At 45.7% G+C, this 19853-nt stretch overlaps 1 protein-coding gene across 1 annotated transcript in view; it reads left to right on the forward strand.

Moving 5' to 3' along the window:
* Positions 1–19853, forward strand: part of colec10 (collectin sub-family member 10 (C-type lectin)) — a 57236-nt gene that overhangs the window by 7914 nt on the left and 29469 nt on the right. Inside the window, exons 2-3 of the mRNA XM_034173575.1 lie at positions 11–82; positions 17426–17497. Of these exons, the coding sequence (XP_034029466.1) occupies positions 11–82; positions 17426–17497 (144 nt within the window). The remainder of the gene's footprint in view (positions 1–10; positions 83–17425; positions 17498–19853) is intronic.

A 19853-nucleotide genomic window follows, 5' to 3' on the forward strand; every position in this document is an offset into this window, starting at 1 on the left:
TTTTATCAAGGAGATCAAGGTGAAACCGGAGATGAGGGAGATCAGGGGATTGATGGGAAAAAAGGACCACCAGGACTTCCAGGTATTTATCTACCTACTACTGTATGGAGACAAATCAGACTGTATGCTGCAGCAACCTCAAATGCCCAGACACAACCAACACTGACATGGAAAGAACATACAAACTCCAAACAGAAACAACCTGGACTAGGTTGGAAGCCATGATGTTGTTAAAGTGTTAAGTGTTAAAACACTTCACCACCATAATGCTTACTATTCAGGATGAGGTCAGGTTTGGAAGCAGGTGCTGGTGCCATATGTTGTTGCATCCACTATCCTCAGAAACTGCCCTGGGTCCTGATTTGCATCCAGAAAGGCATACCATGACGACTACCAATCTGGCACAATCAGCTGTTATGTGGGCATCTCTTTGCTCTGTTCCAGTTGCTAGGATCCTCACCAATGACGCACCTGCATGTTGAACTATGCTCAGGGTGCATACCACTTGGCCATACTGCCATATCTGGCATTCCCTCACAATGCAAATATTAAGCCCAGTCTGGGTCTCAGGAATTAACTGTTCATTTGAAACAAAGTCATTCCAGCAGTATCCAATGATTCTCTGGAGAGATGCCATATCAAATACATCAATTGCCATCTTTGTAACAACACTGGAATCTTTGAAGACTCCATTGTAGAAAACCACACAATGAAAAGTCAAAACAGCCTTTATTTTCAACAGAAGCAGTTAGCAAAAATGCACAATGAGAACAATCCATTCACAAACAAAATCCATGTGAAAACAGGCAGGTAGCTTGGTTAAAACATAGGCAGTAAGCAGTGGTGGGCACACTTCCAATAATCCGATAACAGATAATTATAGAAAATAATGTTTTCATTATCGGATTATCTTTTTAGATAACTTTAAAAACCATTATTGGCCCAATTATCTTCCGATTAATTTTTGTCCGATAACTTTTAGACCGATAAACAAAGTAAACAAAGCTGAACAGCAACAAGCATTTTTAAAATTTAAAATCAGTTCAGCACCTACCTGTTAAAAGTTGTGTAACAGATGGACAGTTGTACCCTCTGCTAACAGAAAAGAACTGCTTCTATGAAAAGCGTCTCTATCCTCTGTAGACAAAGGAGAAATGGTCAAAAAAATAATAAAAAAAAATCATTTCCTTTAACACCATACCTATATGCTGCCAATATCACCTAAGTCATCCAGAGGCATACATTTTTAACTTATGGTTCAAATTTTAACCAAACTAATTTTGGACAAGTTATTTAAAATTACTGTCATGTCTGAAGTTTTATAAAGTGAAAATATCAGATATATGTTTTAGTTTTAATGTGCTAATTTTTAAGGTTTTGTGAGCACATGCTGTGCCCAGCAGTGCATTATGGGTAGGATGATGTAATCTCAGTACGTTCATGACAGGACAATTGCATTTCAGACACTCTGTTCAGGCTCCACGGACAACAGCATTAAACTCTAGTGTCCTAAAACTCTCGTGAATATATTCTCTGGGTTTATAGACATTGTTATTGTATTTGCATTTGTTAAATTCCACGCATTTTAAATGTAGCAGACAGGGATTATCTGGAATTTTGTTTTCAAGGCCTCTACTGCCATCAGCAGGGGCAGAATGTTCAAAGACGAAAGTGTGGTCTCATTGTTTGGGTCTGTTGTTACTTTTAATATTATTACAAGCTATTGTGGCATTAAAACTTAAATTCGTTTTATTAGTAGTTGTAAATGTACCAGAGACAATATTGGAATTTATCTGTTATCGGTTATCTGTAACTTCCGATACATTTTTGGGTGGTTTATTGTTTTATCTTTATCGAAGATAACTTTTCGGTTATCTGATTATCTGTTATTGAAGTTAATTTTTTGGTTATCTGTGCCCACCACTGGCAGTAAGTTGGTATATTGGAAAGCAAACCACAGGGCAATGCTATTCACAAGGCCACCAGCAAACACTGAGTCCAGACAAACAGGCAACGGGTCAAAACATGATCAAACATACCAAGTAGACATCGTAGGAAGCAGCATGCAAGGCTTGAAAAATGCAAAGAGGTAGTGTAGCGTAGGTTGGAAACAGGAGAATAAACATGAGAGAAAAACACGTGAGAGCAGGCGTGGAAGCGAGATGATCTGGCACTGGAGTGTTGAGCTGTGGACGGTAAAATAATGAGTGACTCAATCAAAGAAAGAAGTGAGGGTGCACATGAAACTGGAAGCCCATGGACAGGAAGCAAAGCCAGTGGAAATACACGAGGAGCAATCTGCTAGAATGAAACTGTATTTGAAAAACAACACGGAGAATTCACTCGGAGCAGTGTACAAAGCAAACACTAATAATATTATACACAGGAGGTAACACAACAAATAGAACTCCAGAGATCATAATCATGGCACCAAAGATGTTACACATGACATCCTTAGATCCCTACAGTCATTCCAGGTTTCAAAACCATACAATAAGACCAAAAGCATCAAAATTCTCAATATTTCAACCTTGATTTTCCTGCAAATATTTCAGACACATCTGTGCAGCAACCTCGTGACACCAGTTAGACCTCCACAGCTCTCAACCTCACAGAAAAAAGTCCGACTAACATGAATGTTCGTGCTGAGATAAGTGAATAAGATCTGTAAATAAGATTATTAGTTCTCAACATTGCTCAGATTCCTTGAAGACTTATGTCAGTCCTAATCATGTCTTGTGATTATGAAAATAACAGCATGTTTAACAAATCAGACCATCAGAGAAAGAATATATTACTGCTGGAGATGTTCTGCAATTTTCATTCTGATCCACTTTGCCTTGTGTGCATTTACTAAAACAACTACGTTTTGAAGTTCAATATGTTCCTGTAAGAAACTAATGCAGTTGGCCTGCTGACGGGACTCAGTCAATATGCTTTTACTGTCCATGTGTCAGAGTGTGAAAGTTATAAGATTTATCAGGCGTTCCCATCTCTATTTACATCATCAAAACAAGGGGTTTCGCCTCTAAAACAATCCAACAACCTGTTGTTGGTTGAGTCACACAAACATTTTTAGTGCCCAATATTACACCTGCTGCAGCATGTGTGATTCCATGCATGCACATTGAACATGATGAGCCATATCCCCGCCAGAAAACCTTCCACATCTCTAAGTCTGCCCCCTTTATAACAATGCCACATGCACTTGGGCTGCTTGTGTTTGAAAGATGATGGCAGGTGGCACTCTGATTGGTTGATTTTATGTTACTCCTGCAACACACCCATGACTAAATATTAGAAAGGAGTCTGACACACCTTAACAACATTTGTGCCGTGCTTTATGAATGAAAGAATAGGTTTTATTCAGCACGCACATAAACAAAATACCAACATAAGAATCTCTTGCTAATAAAACAAATCGAAAAAACAGAAGAAAATACAACAATAACTCAAACAATTTCTCAGTTGGGTGTGGCCGCATGGGCTAAAGCAAAAGCTTATAAAGACCCACCCCCTACAGTTACTATACACATTTAAATACACTCAGAACAAGGTATCAGAAAAATAATGCAAATGAACAGAGCAAAACAATCAGTAATACGGTGTGCAAATAAACAAAAAAGAACCACAAAAACAGTTAACCAAATATAGCATACTATAGTAAGAAATTATGTTGTTTTTATAAAGTCTTTTGACACCTACCAATGTACCAGATGATTTAATATTATCAGAACAATTATTCTAGATTCTAACACCTTTTACAGAAATACAATGACTTTTAACAGTAGTTTGAATCTTTCTTCTCTCGAATATCAGTGTTCCTCACAAATGATAACTGGACTCCCTCATTTTAAACAACTCCTGAGCGTGTAGAGGCAAAAGTTTTTTTTAACTTTATACATGGTCTGTATCATAAAATAATCCACCAAATCTTGAAATTTCAAAATACACAAGCAAACAATGGGTTCGTTGGTTCATAATATGTTTTTTTTACTTAGAACTCTTATAGCTTTCTTTTGTAACAGAAAAACTGGATTTGTTTTTGTTTTATTTTATATGTGTTTCCCCGAACCTCAATACAATAGGTCATATATGGGACAAGCAATGAATGATACAGCATGACCAACGAATGTTGGGGGAGAAATTATTGTGTTTTATACAAAATTGAAATAACTTTTGAAATTTTAGATTTAACATAATTTATGTGAGTTTTCCAATTTAGTTTATCATCAATAAAAATGGCAAGAAATTTAGTTTCAGATACAATTTCAGTTTCAACATTGTTCAATGATAAGTTTCTATTTAAATTTGTGGGCTTATTTCTGAATATAATATACTTTGTCTTACCAAAATGAAGTGACAGTTTATTAGAATCAAACCAATCTTTAAAATAATAATAAATAATTTATTTATAATAATTTAATAATAAATAATTTCCAAAGGTTGTCCTAAATTGTCCCCACTACCGAACACAGTTGTGTCATCAGCAAACAAAATCCAACTCACAGACTTTGACACCAAACTTATATCATTAACATACAACAAAAAACAGCAGTGGCCCAAGGAATGAACCTTGGGCCACTCCTCTGTTAAAATACAGCCCTGAGAGGAAGCAAATATGTTAATTGCTGCTGAGGCAGACAGTCCTTCCAGCATCACCATGTGTGCTCCCGCTGGAATGGGGGAGCAGCCAGGCTCCCGACCCGATGTATACTGAGCAACACCCTACAATGCAAAACTTGTTTAATGCACATGACATATAACTTTCTATTTATTCATTTCATTTTCTGAACCCACTTATTCCAAGGTCATTGGGGGACTGGAGCCCATCCTAGCAGTCATTGGGCATTCTACCTGATAAAAAAAAACTGGGTGTCTGCAAAAGACCAGACAGTATTATTTGAAATCAGAAGTCCATCACAAACTTTAGTACATGTAGTCCATTGCACAAATTTGAAGTAGCAAGTTGAAGATGCATTTCAAGAAAATGTGCTTGTTTTTGTTTTTATTTTTTATTTTTTTTATCTCAACTATCACAAAGTTTTAATGCACAAAAAACTGCAATGTAAACATGTTTTACGCTATTACAGGTCTCATGACATACAGAAAGAGTTGTATGGCATTATGCGGACGTGTGGGCAGAGGAAGAGACGTAGAGTTTGTTAAACATTACAAGAGGTGATGTTATGTCAATACTGGATTTTAACAACTGAAATGGAAATATTTAGTGGGATTTACCCATCCATCGCCATTACTATTGGAATTACAGTTGTTGTGTGTGGGCCGCCAGAAGAGGAGGTACTGCTGGCCCACCACCAGTGGGCGCCCTGCCTGAAGTGCGGGCTTCAGGCACGAGAGGGCGCTGCCGCCACGGACACAGCCGGGGGTGACAGCTGTCACTCATTATCTCTTGACAGCTGTCACCCATCTACTCAACATCATCTCACTCCATAAAGACCAGACGTCATCTCCACCTCATTGCCGAGATATCGTACTTCATTGGAGGTAATATACTCAGCCGTTTGTGTTTTACACATCAATCTGTATATTGTGAGTCTTTGCAGGAGTACCTGTTATCCTCTGTCTGCGGGAGCTGATTGAGTGCTGGACTGCACTCTTTTCCCCTGAGGAATCACTGCGGTACTCAGCAAGATATTGAGTGAGAGGTGGAGGTGGCATTCCCACCATAATTGTTACTGGGTGTACACATACCCACACTTGACTGTCTTTGTTCTCGCCAGCAGTACCAGATCCGACAGTCGGGGACGGTGATCACCTGGGAATTCGGGACTTGGCGGCTCCAGTATTCACCAGGTTCGGTGGCGGCGGAAATCGTGTGGTTCCGGCTCTTCTCAGGACAGACATCTTCTATCCTCGAGCCTGCCCACACGTCACCTTTGTGGATTGACTGTAATCATATTCTGTGATTGTCTGTATGTTCGTTGTGCTCCTTCACAACATTAAATTGTTAATTTTTGGCTCATCTATTGACCGTTCATTTGCGCCCCCTGTTGTGGGTCCGTGTCACTACACTTTCACAACAACAGTTCTTCAATTCAATTACAGCCTCACTACCTGTTGTGTGGGCTGCTGAAGAGGAGGTACTGCTGGCCCACCACCACCAGAGGGCACCCTGCCTGGAGTGCGGGCTCCAGGCACCAGAGGGCGCTGCCGCCTCACAGGAGCAGCCGGGGTGACAGCTGACACTCATCACCTGTGACAGCTGTCACCACTCATCTGATCTGCATCGGTATATCAGCAAGACGTCATCTCCACCTCTTTGCCGAGATATCGTTCTACCTGAAAGGTAATATCCTCAGCCTGACTGCTTGATAGAAAGCCTTTTTGTTGTGATTTTTGTGAGTGATAACAGACTTTTTCTCCAACGAGAGGTGGAGGTAGCTTCCCTGCCGTGCAGATTGCTGGGTGCAGACGCACCCACGTTTAATTGTGTTTTTGTTCCTCGCCAGCAGTACCAGGTCCGACACGCGGAGGCAGTGGCCACCTGGGAGTTCGGGACTTGGCGGCTCCAGTATTCCCGGGGTCTGGTGGCGGAGGAAATCGTGTGGTTCCGGTTCTGCTTTGGACAGGCGTCTCCTATCTTCGAGCCTGCCCACACGACACCTTGTAATTTGACCTTTGATCAATTGTGGAATCTGTTGTGTTTGTTGTGCACGTTCGCAACAGTAAAGTGTTGTTATTTGACCTATTCCATTGTCCGTTCATTTGCGCCCCCTGTTGTGGGTCCGTGTACTTACACTTTCCCAACAGGATATCTCGGCCAACGTCATGGATCCCGAGGGGCGTCAACCGGCTGTTGAACGGCCAATGGAAGAACAGGGCGCACAGGCGCCCACAGGAGGAATGATCGGTGAGTTGCAGCGGATCCTCACCGTTTTCACGGCTCGGTTGGATTTAATGACCGAGCAGAACGTCCTCCTTAACCGCAGGGTGGAGGCTCTCGCCGCGCAGGTGGAGGCGCGCCCCCAGGGCGCTGCTGCGGCTCCCCCTCCTGTCGACCCTGTGCGTAACAGTGACGTTCCACTGGTCGTTCAACGACCCCTCCCACCTTCCCCTGAAGCATACATAAGCCCTCCAGAGCCGTACGGAGGTTGTGTGGAGACGTGCGCGGACTTCCTTATGCAGTGTTCGCTCGTCTTCGCACAACGTCCCATCATGTACGCGACTGATGCTAGTAAAATAGCTTATGTAATTAATCTGCTTCGCGGCAAGGCACGCGCTTGGGCTACAGCGCTTTGGGAGCAAAATTCACGGCTCCTTCTGACATATGATGGGTTTGTGAGGGAGTTCAGAACAGTGTTCGATCATCCAAATAGAGGAGAGACCGCTTCAGCCGTGCTGCTGTCAATGAGACAGGGGCGCCGGAGCGCAGCTGCTTATGCAGTCGACTTCCGCATCGCGGCTGCGAGGTCCGGCTGGAATAACACTGCCCTCCGCGCCGCCTTCGTAAACGGACTGTCGTTGGTCCTGAAGGAGCTCCTGGTGGCTAAGGACGAACCGCGGGATTTAGACGGGCTTATTAATCTCGTTATACGATTAGACAATCGGTTAGAGGAACGCCGTCGGGAGCGAGGCGAAGGACGTGACCGGATACGCGCCGCCCCTCTCCCTTCCGGGTTCGAAAAGGGGCCGCCCTCCCCACGCTCCACAGCCGCAGCGCTTTGTGGGGCAACAGCTCCCCCTGCTGACGTTGTTAGGGAAACGCACAGGGCCAAAATGGGGAGGCTGATCCGTGGAGAGTGTTTTCTCTGCAGCTCAACAGAGCACACACAGAGAGACTGCCCCAAACGGCCAAAACGTCAACACTCGCCCTTAGAGACTGGGCTAAGGGGGGGTCAAGACATTCAAGTGAGACACACACAAATTGCCACACGACTCCCAGTCACAATCCTGAGCGGGGATTTAACCCTTCAAGCCCGAGCACTGGTGGACACGGGGTCAGAAGGGAATCTGCTAGACAGCAGATGGGCAAAGGAGGTAGGGCTCCCTCTGGTGGCGCTTCCTACGCCATTGCAGGTGTGGGCACTAGATGGCACCCTCCTCCCTTTACTCACACACAAGACACCACCAGTAACTCTGGTGGTGTCTGGAAACCACCGGGAGGAGATTGAGTTTTTTGTAACTCCTGCCACCTCCCGCGTGATTTTGGGCATCCCATGGATGTTAAAGCACAATCCCCGGATCGATTGGCCGTCTGGGGTGGTGGTTCAGTGGAGCGAAACCTGCCATCGGGTGTGTTTAGGATCCTCGGTTCCTCCCGGTTCCCAGGCTAAGGAGGAGGTCAAAGTCCCGCCCAATCTGACGGCGGTGCCGGTTGAGTACCACGATCTTGCTGACGTCTTCAGCAAGGACCTGGCACTCACCCTTCCCCCGCACCGTCCGTACGATTGTGCCATTGATTTGGTTCCGGGCGCTGAGTTCCCATCCAGCAGGCTGTACAACCTCTCACGACCTGAGCGCGAATCAATGGAGACCTACATCCGGGACTCATTAGCTGCCGGGCTGATCCGGAACTCCACCTCCCCGATGGGGGCAGGTTTCTTTTTTGTGGGCAAGAAAGATGGCGGACTTCGTCCATGTATTGATTACAGGGGGCTGAATGAGATTACGGTTCGCAACCGATACCCGTTGCCATTATTAGATTCCGTGTTCACCCCCCTGCATGGAGCCAAAATCTTTACTAAACTGGATCTTAGAAATGCGTATCACCTGGTTCGGATCCGGAAGGGAGACGAATGGAAGACGGCATTCAACACCCCATTAGGTCACTTTGAGTACCTGGTCATGCCGTTCGGCCTCACCAACGCCCCCGCGACGTTCCAAGCATTAGTTAATGATGTCTTGCGGGATTTCCTGCACCGATTCGTCTTCGTATATCTAGACGATATACTCATCTTTTCTCCGGATCCTGAGACTCATGTCCGGCATGTACGTCAGGTCCTGCAGCGGTTGTTGGAGAACCGGCTGTTTGTGAAGGGCGAGAAGTGTGAGTTCCACCGCACCTCTTTGTCCTTCCTGGGGTTTATCATCTCCCCCAACTCCGTCGCTCCTGATCCGGCCAAGGTTGCGGCGGTGAGAGACTGGCCCCAACCCACTAGCCGTAGGAAGCTGCAACAGTTCCTCGGCTTTGCTAATTTCTACAGGAGGTTCATTAAGGGGTACAGTCAGGTAGTTAGCCCCCTGACAGCCCTGACCTCACCAAAAGTTCCCTTCACCTGGTCGGATCGTTGCGATGCCGCGTTCAAGGAGTTGAAACGGCGCTTCTCGTCTGCACCCGTTCTGGTGCAGCCCGATCCTAGTCGCCAGTTAGTGGTTGAAGTGGACGCCTCGGACTCAGGGATAGGAGCTGTGCTTTCCCAGAGCGGGAAGACCGATAAGGTCCTTCACCCGTGTGCCTATTTTTCCCGCAGGTTGACCCCGGCCGAACGGAACTATGACGTCGGCAATCGAGAACTCCTTGCGGTGAAAGAGGCTCTTGAAGAGTGGAGACATCTGTTGGAGGGAACGTCCGTGCCATTCACGATTTTCACTGACCACCGGAACCTGGAGTATATCAGGACCGCCAAGCGGCTGAATCCCAGGCAAGCCCGCTGGTCACTGTTCTTCGGCCGTTTTGACTTCCGGATCACCTACCGTCCCGGGACCAAGAACCAGAGATCGGATGCCTTGTCCCGGGTACATGAAGATGAAGTCAAAACGGAGTTGTCGGATCCACCGGAACCCATCATCCCGGAGTCCACTATCGTGGCCACCCTCACCTGGGACGTAGAGAGAACCGTCCGGGAGGCCCTGGCACGAAGCCCGGACCCCGGAACTGGGCCGAAGAACAGACTTTACGTCCCACCAGAAGCTAGGGCTGCAGTCCTGGACTTCTGTCACGGCTCTAAGCTCTCCTGTCATCCAGGGGTGCGAAGAACCGTGGCAGTTGTCCGGCAGCGCTTCTGGTGGGCGTCCCTAGAGGCCGACGTCCGGGATTATATCCAGGCCTGCACCACCTGCGCCAGGGGCAAGGCTGACCATCGTAGGGCTTCGGGTCTGCTCCAGCCGCTGCCCGTGCCCCATCGCCCCTGGTCCCACATCGGCCTGGATTTTGTCACGGGTCTCCCGCCGTCCCAGGGCAACACCACCATCCTCACGATAGTGGACCGATTCTCCAAGGCGGCCCACTTCGTGGCCCTCCCGAAGCTCCCGACGGCCCAGGAGACAGCGGACCTCCTGGTTCACCACGTCGTCCGGCTGCATGGGATCCCAACAGACATTGTCTCAGATCGCGGTCCCCAGTTCTCCTCGCACGTCTAGAGGAGCTTCTGCCGGGAACTGGGGGCCACGGTGAGTCTCTCATCCGGGTACCATCCCCAGACCAACGGGCAAGCAGAACGGGCCAACCAGGAGATGGAGCAGGCCCTGCGTTGCGTGACAGCCGCGCACCCGGCGGCCTGGAGTACCCATCTGGCCTGGATCGAGTATGCCCATAACAGCCAGGTGTCGTCAGCCACCGGCCTCTCCCCTTTCGAGGTATGTCTGGGGTACCAACCGCCTTTGTTTCCAGTGGTTGAGGGAGAGGTCGGTGTGCCCTCGGTCCAGGCCCACCTACGGAAGTGCCGTCGGGTGTGGCGTGCCGCCCGTTCTGCCTTGCTGAGGGCCCGGATGAGGTCAAAGGCCCATGCAGACCGTCGGCGGACCCCGGCCCCTGCGTATCGGCCAGGGCAGGAGGTGTGGTTGTCGACAAAGGACATCCCCCTCAAAGTGGACTCCCCCAAGTTACAGGACCGTTACATCGGTCCCTTCAAAATCCAGAAGGTCATCAGTCCAGCCGCAGTGAGGCTTCAGCTGCCGGCCTCACTGCGGATCCATCCTGTATTTCACGTGTCCCGAATCAAACCACATCACACCTCACCCCTCTGTACTCCGGGTCCGGCACCGCCTCCTGCCCGGATCATCGATGGCGAGCCGGCTTGGACTGTGCGCCGGCTTTTGGATGTCCGTAGGATGGGCCGGGGTTTCCAGTATTTGGTGGACTGGGAGGGGTACGGACCTGAAGAACGCTCCTGGGTGAAGAGGAGCTTCATTCTGGACCCGGCCCTCCTGGCCGATTTCTACCGCCGCCACCCGGACAAGCCTGGTCGGGCGCCAGGAGGCGCCCGTTGAGGGGGGGGGTCCTGTTGTGTGGGCTGCTGAAGAGGAGGTACTGCTGGCCCACCACCACCAGAGGGCACCCTGCCTGGAGTGCGGGCTCCAGGCACCAGAGGGCGCTGCCGCCTCACAGGAGCAGCCGGGGTGACAGCTGACACTCATCACCTGTGACAGCTGTCACCACTCATCTGATCTGCATCGGTATATCAGCAAGACGTCATCTCCACCTCTTTGCCGAGATATCGTTCTACCTGAAAGGTAATATCCTCAGCCTGACTGCTTGATAGAAAGCCTTTTTGTTGTGATTTTTGTGAGTGATAACAGACTTTTTCTCCAACGAGAGGTGGAGGTAGCTTCCCTGCCGTGCAGATTGCTGGGTGCAGACGCACCCACGTTTAATTGTGTTTTTGTTCCTCGCCAGCAGTACCAGGTCCGACACGCGGAGGCAGTGGCCACCTGGGAGTTCGGGACTTGGCAGCTCCAGTATTCCCGGGGTCTGGTGGCGGAGGAAATCGTGTGGTTCCGGTTCTGCTTTGGACAGGCGTCTCCTATCTTCGAGCCTGCCCACACGACACCTTGTAATTTGACCTTTGATCAATTGTGGAATCTGTTGTGTTTGTTGTGCACGTTCGCAACAGTAAAGTGTTGTTATTTGACCTATTCCATTGTCCGTTCATTTGCGCCCCCTGTTGTGGGTCCGTGTACTTACACTTTCCCAACACTACCATGACAGTCATCGCGAGAGGACAAAACCCAGCAGCTGCACCACTCAATGGAAATAGTCATTTCACTATTTTTCCACTTTTTTGTCAACATTCTGAAAATATTGCTTAACTTTTCTAATAAGTAAATAAATAAATAAGTAGCTAGGAGTCTATAATGACTCCTAGCTACTGGTTGCAAGTGGAAAAAGTGAAAAGTTTTGGATTTTCTAGTTCAGACTGAAAAACCTTTTTTTCCCTCAGGTCCCTCAGGCCATCAGACTGTACAACTCCTCACTCAAGGGGAGGAGGAGTAACAGGAAGAGAGAGGACGGGAATGAGAGGGACAGTAGTAGCCAGTAAACCAGTATTGATCAGTAAGTAAGTAAGTCCCTTCGGCTGCTCCCTTGTTTGCACTTGGGGTCGCCACAGCAAATCCAAGGTGGATCTGCATGTTGAATTGGCACAAGTTTTACGCTGGATGCCCTTCCTGACGCAACTCCACATTACATGGAGAAATGTGGCAGGGGTGGGATTTGAACCCGGAACCTTCTGAACTGAATCCAAGCGCATTAACCACTTGGCCACCACCCCTGCTACAGTATTGATCAGTATGTTTGGTATTTATATTGTGTATTTATATTTATATTTGCAAACTGTTTTTCTTTTTTACTTGCACTTTTGATACTCTGTGTGCTTCTTACCCTTTGTGCTGCTATACAATGCTGCTGGAACCTCAATTTCCTTGAGGGAGTCTTCCCAAGGGATTAATAAAGTTCTATCAAATGTAATCTTTTTGACAGCAATTCATTGATGTGTATAGCGCATTGAACATCTGATGCAGATGGAAAAGCGCTATATCAATGCAGTCCATTTACTATTTCGTTCTTTACACAAAAATAAAAACAAAAAGAGTTCCCAGTGCAGTGTATTTGTATTTTTACTGTGTTGTTACAAGTTTTCATCAGAATACTGCACATACAGTAGATGTCTGCAAATAGGAAACCAAGGGAAGATTACAATTTTGTATGTCAAAGGAAACAGAAACCATAACAAATCATTTTAAGGCTTCTAATACTTAGAGTATCACAACACCATTACCTCAGAAATGTTGATTTTTTTTTTTTGTGGGAGAGTCCACGTTTTGTCCCAGCGGGTCAGTTCCTGCTCTCACACACACACATGCAAATCCACATGATGCATGATGCTGTGGTGTTTAGCTCTCTGCAGATGTTTGGACAGCGGTCTCATTTCAGCCTCTGGTTGCAGTTAATTGATTAATACCATCAGAAACACACATACGAACACACATACTGTCACCACAGTCAGACAGACGAGTGGCAGCACTCTGTGTGCATTTCCAGAATCTATAAACGGGGGAAAAAAGCTCAACTTTTGAACTCTGAGGTGATTTTGCTACCCAGTCATTATGGTTTTTCTGTGTGTATGCTTACTGTAGGAATGAACACAGGTTCCTCTGATGATCTGTAACTGGCGTATGTCAACAGCTGAACAGATGACGCATGTATTCCCTGTCCTAACTTGGGCTGCTTTACAGGAAACAGTTGCTTAATTTTGGAATGTTAGAATAAAAAGGAATACGTGACTGTTAATGCTACAGTGGTAAGGAAAACCAGTTTGTTGCTCTGATCTTAGTGAAACTGTAGTTTTGGTGGATTTGTGCGTTTGTTGGGATTTGCTTAAAACTGCTCCTGTTGAAATTTTAATGCTGACGACTCATTGTAAAACTAAAGTGTCTGTTTCATAATTCTTGTGGGAAAAAATATTGTGAATAGAACTCTTTGGGCTCTATCTTATGCCCAGCATAAAGCAGCCCCAATGTCACAAACTAGCATGTTGGTCTTAAAATGTGTGGTGCAGGTGCTGTGTTGGTGCGTTGCTATCGTGGGGCGGCAGAAAGCGACAATGACACAAAAACCTGATCTAGCAGAGCGCAGCGTTTTTCTGGTATTTACTATAAAGGGCACAGTATTTGGATACGCCTTACATAAGTGGGTTCACAACACATGCACATGCTGCTTCTACACACAGGAAAACAGTTTTTTTGCTTTGTCACCATCGTGGCAATCCCTCATTGATGAGGAAGACTGTCTCTTCCCAGATGAGATGGTGGACGCAGAGATGATTGTACAAGCCCAGTTTTGGCGCACACTGTTTCTGACAGACTCTGCACGTGGTTGCTGCAGGAAGCTTCTGCCAGTCAGGATCTTGCTCTCTCTCCTTTTTTCTCCTCTTCTCCTGTATTGTTCATCCACAAGACTTCCACTCAAATGTGAAACATTGCTCAGTCCTTCGTTTGTTCTTCCCAGTGCTTCGGGTGAATGGAGCAGCTCTTGAGGTTGTGCTTGAGGAGGTCCTTGTAGCATTTCTTCTGCCATCCTCTGAACTGTTTTCCTTCATTCAGATGTGAGTCAAAGATCTGGTTAGGAATTTGACTTTTATCCATCCAAATAACGTGACCACCCACCAGAGCTGATTCTTGATGATGACACACTTTATGCTCTGGAGCTTGGCATCTGCCAGGATGCAGTAGTCTTCTCACCTGATGCAGAGAATACTCCTCAAGCAGCGTTGATTAAATCGCTCAAGGCTCTGAAGGTGGCAGTGGTAGGTGGTCCAGGTCTCAGATCTATATGGCAGGATTGGCATGGCAGCAGCTTTGTCGACCACAATTTCTGTCTCGTGTTGAAGGTCTCTGTTGTTGAAACAAGCCAGCCAAAGGCAGTTCCTGCACACTTGAGTCAGTGTTGGATCTCCTCATTGACATCGCCGTTTCATGACACTTGGTTGCCCAAGCATGGAAAGTGAGTCACGTTCTCCTGGACCTGTCCACTCAGTTTCACAGCAGGATGCTTTGAATTCACCATCTTGGATGGAGGCTAACCCTATTTTGCACTGGTTTTCTTCCTCCTTCACTGAGCTATCGTTACAAGCTTGGACTGCCAATATGTAGACCCGGGTGCATTTACAGTCATGCCACATTAGTATGTCCTTAGAAAAGACACTCAGTTACATTGTGCCAGTCCATCCAGCTGTAGATGGTACCAGCCATGACTGCGGAAGTAACCTGTCATGGACTGTCATCCCATCCAGTTGGAGTCACAGAGTCTCATGCATTTATCCCTCCCTTTCATTCAAAAGGAGGACCAAAGTGTGCTGGCTACAGGGGGTGGGCATCTGCGCCTCCGAATATGGAGATGAGGGGGGGAAGGAGATGGAGGAGGTCTTACAGGAGTTGAGCTGCTGCTCCACCAAAAAGGTTCCACTTGCCTGCGTTGCTTCGCCAGAAAACCACTCACTTGCCACCATCTAAATAACAGTGTGCCAGATTCCACCACAGCTGCCCCCATTTGCTCAGGGTCATCACAAATTATCAAACGGGTCAGAGCCCAGCAGTCAGCACAAGTCTAAGGAGGCATGTACCAATACCGGTACTATTAGTTTCCATTAAACTGTCCTTCCCTGAACAAGCACACGCAGTGAGACAGTGATCACGTTCATGAATGTACTCTGCGTGCACGTGGAGTCTTGGGATGCACACTGGCTTTTGATTTGACTTACATTTGTAATACACCAGGATCAAATGTGTTTAACAAAATATCCTTTCTTGAACATCTGTTTAACAACACAAGTGAGATTTTATTTGCAAAATGTCCTATATCGAAAATTTGGCTTTTCGTATTACACACAATGATGATTTATCTGCTATCCAATCGAATAAAATTAGAGTCATATTCATCTTATTTGCTAATTCTGACCTTCGGGAAATGGTGAATGCCGTGCGGTTTGCTCATTCTTTTAATCTCCTTGTTGTTTTATTTGTTGTAGCTATGCAGTCAGTTTACGCCAGAATGAGCTTTACTGAAGTCACTTGTTAAAAAAAATCTCTCTGAAGCTCCTTGATTAGAACGAAAAATGTGGCTTTGACCTGTGTTATCCCGCGGCAGCTGGAGATTCCAGACGTTAGTCCAGACGTTAGTGGGATTGGCCATTATAAAGAAGAGACTGCAATCATAGGAAGGACTGTTATCTGAAGGCTTAGATCAACGGTTTAACTGGCAGGCATAAACACCGAGGAGAGGGCTGGGAAAAAAAATCACATACACAGCTGGAATCACAAAGAACCAACAGATTAAAATCCTTCATGCAGTTCAAAACCAACACTCCATCACAGTATAGTACCTCTGGCATTCATGGAGAAAATTCTAAAAGTAAAAATTTGACATCAGCCAGAGGTATGTGGCATCTTTCAGACCTCACACAGTCCATCAGACCTCACACTTTTCCGCAACATTTCTCACAAATCAACAAGTAGAAAATCAACATGAGAAAGAGGGAAATAGAAAGTAGCAAATCCTTGTAATAGCCATAACACTCTCCAGTGTGTCACTTCTCATTTCAAACGCCATCAATTTGCAGTTAAATACTTTCCTGAGGAAATAGTCATTTGGGTCCTGGCTTAAAGCTTCACTCTGCTCTATAGTTTCCTATATACACTGACACACACATACACACATATGCACATTGGCCTCTCTTTCCCACCCACTGCAACATCTGTGCATGTGCACCATAGAATATCAGTCATGTCAGTCCAGGTCAAAAAAACAAAAGAAAACCTGGAAAAAGTATAAAAGCAGGATCAGATTATGGTAATACGATTACACAATGTGGAACAAATCTGTAATGTCAACAATAAAATCTGAAAATAGGTGACCTGTTGTGCATTTTATACATCAGCAGCACATATAAGGTTCATATGACTAAAGTTAATAAAATGAATTTTTAAAAAATACAGTAATAATGAAATTACTGCCTGTAGTCGTGTTTGTGTATATAAAGAGCAGCCTTTCAATACAGTTGACCAGAAACCGTACCCACAATTTATCATCATTTTTCCACTTCAAGTGCAGGCACGAGAAAAAAATAATGGTGTATTTTTAAGATGCAAACTATGCAGAGAAGGAAAACATTACATTAAAATTTCCAAAGCACTCAATAAATATATGCAATTATCTTAGCTATGTTTGGGGGGGGGGGGGGGGTTTAATTGCAAAATACTAATCTCTAAAAGTATATACGTATGTAGTTCATACTTTTGTCAAGATCAAACAGCTTCCATCCCAATATTAAAATTCTTTATGAACACACACACACACACACACTATATACAGTATATAGAAGATGTGAATACCACGGTGTAGAAGATCTGCTGAATACCAAATAAGCAAAAAACTGTATCACCTCTCAATAATTACAGTATTTCTACTCTATAGAGTATTTCCTCTTATGAACAATCAAGAACAAATCTTTAAAAAGCCTATACTGTTGCTACAGGCTGTGAAGTAAAACTCTCTGCAACAGAAGTCATTAGTATGAAAACCCTCTATAAACACATCTATAAGTCATCACTTTTATAATGATATCTATCTACCATATTGAATTGACAAGATGAGGCATAGTGTCTATTTCCTGGAAAAGTGAACATAAATAATGTCTGAAATATTTCTACCCATTACCCATTATTCTGTGCCTATGTACTCCCCCAGGACAGCCAGGAGAAACAGGGCTGAAAGGAGATGTGGGTCACGTGGGAAAGATGGGCCCCACTGGAGAAAAAGGTAAAAGAGGTTTAATGTGAGCCCAGTTTTCCTTTGGGTCTTCTATGATTTATTTCTTTTTACTCAGTAATGGTACCTGTGGACATGAAGACAGTATGTCTGACATTTCACCCCAATGATCTTCACCCAAATGATTGACCTCTGGCTAACCTTCCCAGGGCAATTCTGGATTAAGTGTGAGCCACATTATGGTCCAAGTCAAGTTGCAGATCAAATTCCTTGACCGTAATCTTTGCCCAAATGTATTGTTTAAGGGCAGTTTCAGGGTCAACCTTCCTTGACAGACCAAGTTCAGTAGAAATTAGCAAAAACACCAGGGAGGGGGGTAGGTCAACAAAAAAACAGGAAGACATGACTTTAGATCCAACGACTGACCATTGACAAATTTGAATTTGCTGGGCAGTTGCAGTATCCACCTCCATATGTGTGCCGTGTTTGGCGCAAACTGGAGCAAAAATAAATAACATTTTGCCCATTTACCCCAACAATCTTGACCCCAATGATTGACTTTTGGCAATTTTGTCTTTTTCTGTGAAATTCCAAAACCCACCTCTATATGTGCACCAAGTGTGTTGCAAATCTGAACAAACAACTTAAATTTTGACCTTTGACTACAATGAACTTGCCCATAAGGGTTCACCTTTGGAAATGTAACGTAGTCTGAGCAATTCCAGAAGCCATCCATCTAAATATATGTGCCGGATTTAATGTCAATCTGAGTGGAAAAAAAACTTAAAATTGTGACCTTTGACTCCAATGACTGACCTTTGCTAAATTTGCAATTTGAGGAGTTAATGGCAGAGAGAAAACTGACCCACCTTTCGTCAAAAAAGTGACAGCTGCCAATCAAAATCGGCCACGTCACTAAGCCCCGCCCCCTCTATGACGTCATAGCCAATCAGAATCGATGACGTCACTATGTCCCGCCCCTAAGCCCCTCCCCTAGTCCCGCCTCCAAGCCCCGCCCCTTATGACGTCACAGCCAATCATAATCGATGACGTCATTATGCCCCGCCCCTAAGCCCCGCCCCTGATCCCGCCTCCGAGCCCCCGCCCCTTATGACGTCACATCCAATCAGAGTCGATGACGTCAGTATGCCCCGCCCCTAAGCCCCGCCCCCAGCTCCTCCCCTAGTTCCGCCCCTGGCTCCTCCCCTAGCCCCACCCCCAAGCTCCTCCCCTAACCCCGGCCAAGCACCGCCTCCAAGCCATACCTCCCCTCCCACCCAGGGTCTAATATTTTAATGTCATTTTATTTCATGAATTAAAGAACGATTAAAAATACCTAGATCTTTTTAATGTATTAAAGAATTAACTAATTCTGAAATAATTAAACATAAATCACTGTCTATTATTTAATGACCCTTTAATATCTTTAATTCTTAAATTATTACGTTTCCTTTTCTGTTTTTTAATTCGTAAATTAAAGAAGGGGAACAAATACCCGTCTCTCTCGGCTGTAAGTCTTTGCAGCAAGACGGTCAAATACCCACGCATAGAGCCGCTCGCGGAAACATGACCCTGTGTGTGTGTGTGTGTGTGTGTGTGTGTGTGTGTGTGTGTGTGTGTGTGTGTGTGTGTGTGTGTGTGTGTGTGTGGCGGGACACCCGCTGAGCGGAGATGCTGCCCCGAGGTGATGAACCCGAAGAACAATAAACAATGCTCCTTATCACTCACGCCAGATGATGTTTTCTTTTAAGATATTAGCCGATCGATCATGGGGCGCGGGACACCCGCTGAGCGGAGATGCTGCCCCGAGCCCGAACAATAAACAATGCTCCTTATCACTTACGTCCCTGGGAACGAGTCAGCGAGCATTTCCACTACGACCGGTGAAGAGTGAAGATGCCTGGACCCCCAGCTATGGGTATAAAATAGAATAAATTTGCGGAAAAAATCCTGGAAAACCATGTTGTTTAATTAAGTTTTCTTGTCTTCGAGCAGAGTGCGAAAACCGCATCAGCTTTCAGGGTAAGTGATTTAAGTAATCTGTTTTGATAGAAATGAGTGTTTTTAAATGATGCACGCCGTCTGAAACTGTTTTTTTTTTTTTTTTTTTTAGACAAAACCACGCAGACGGTCCAGAGCGCGTTCGGACCCGTCCTCGGTAATATATTTGAAATAGTACAGAATATCCGCTTGCGAGGGTGATGCTTTGTATTCATTTATTTATGTTAATTCTAGAAATCAAGTCAGAGCCCCCTGAAGAAGTTCGAAGGCTGGAAGCCCCGACTTCACCACGCAGATGTAAGTACAGCGATCGAGATTAAATCACGATTAAAACTCTGGAATAACCCGATTTTTTCTGTCACAGCCCATGGAGAAGCGGGTCAGTGGGAGAGACCCGTAAAACGAT

Source organism: Thalassophryne amazonica, chromosome 7 (assembly GCF_902500255.1).
Source record: "Thalassophryne amazonica chromosome 7, fThaAma1.1, whole genome shotgun sequence".
NCBI classification, from domain to species: Eukaryota; Metazoa; Chordata; class Actinopteri; order Batrachoidiformes; family Batrachoididae; genus Thalassophryne; species Thalassophryne amazonica.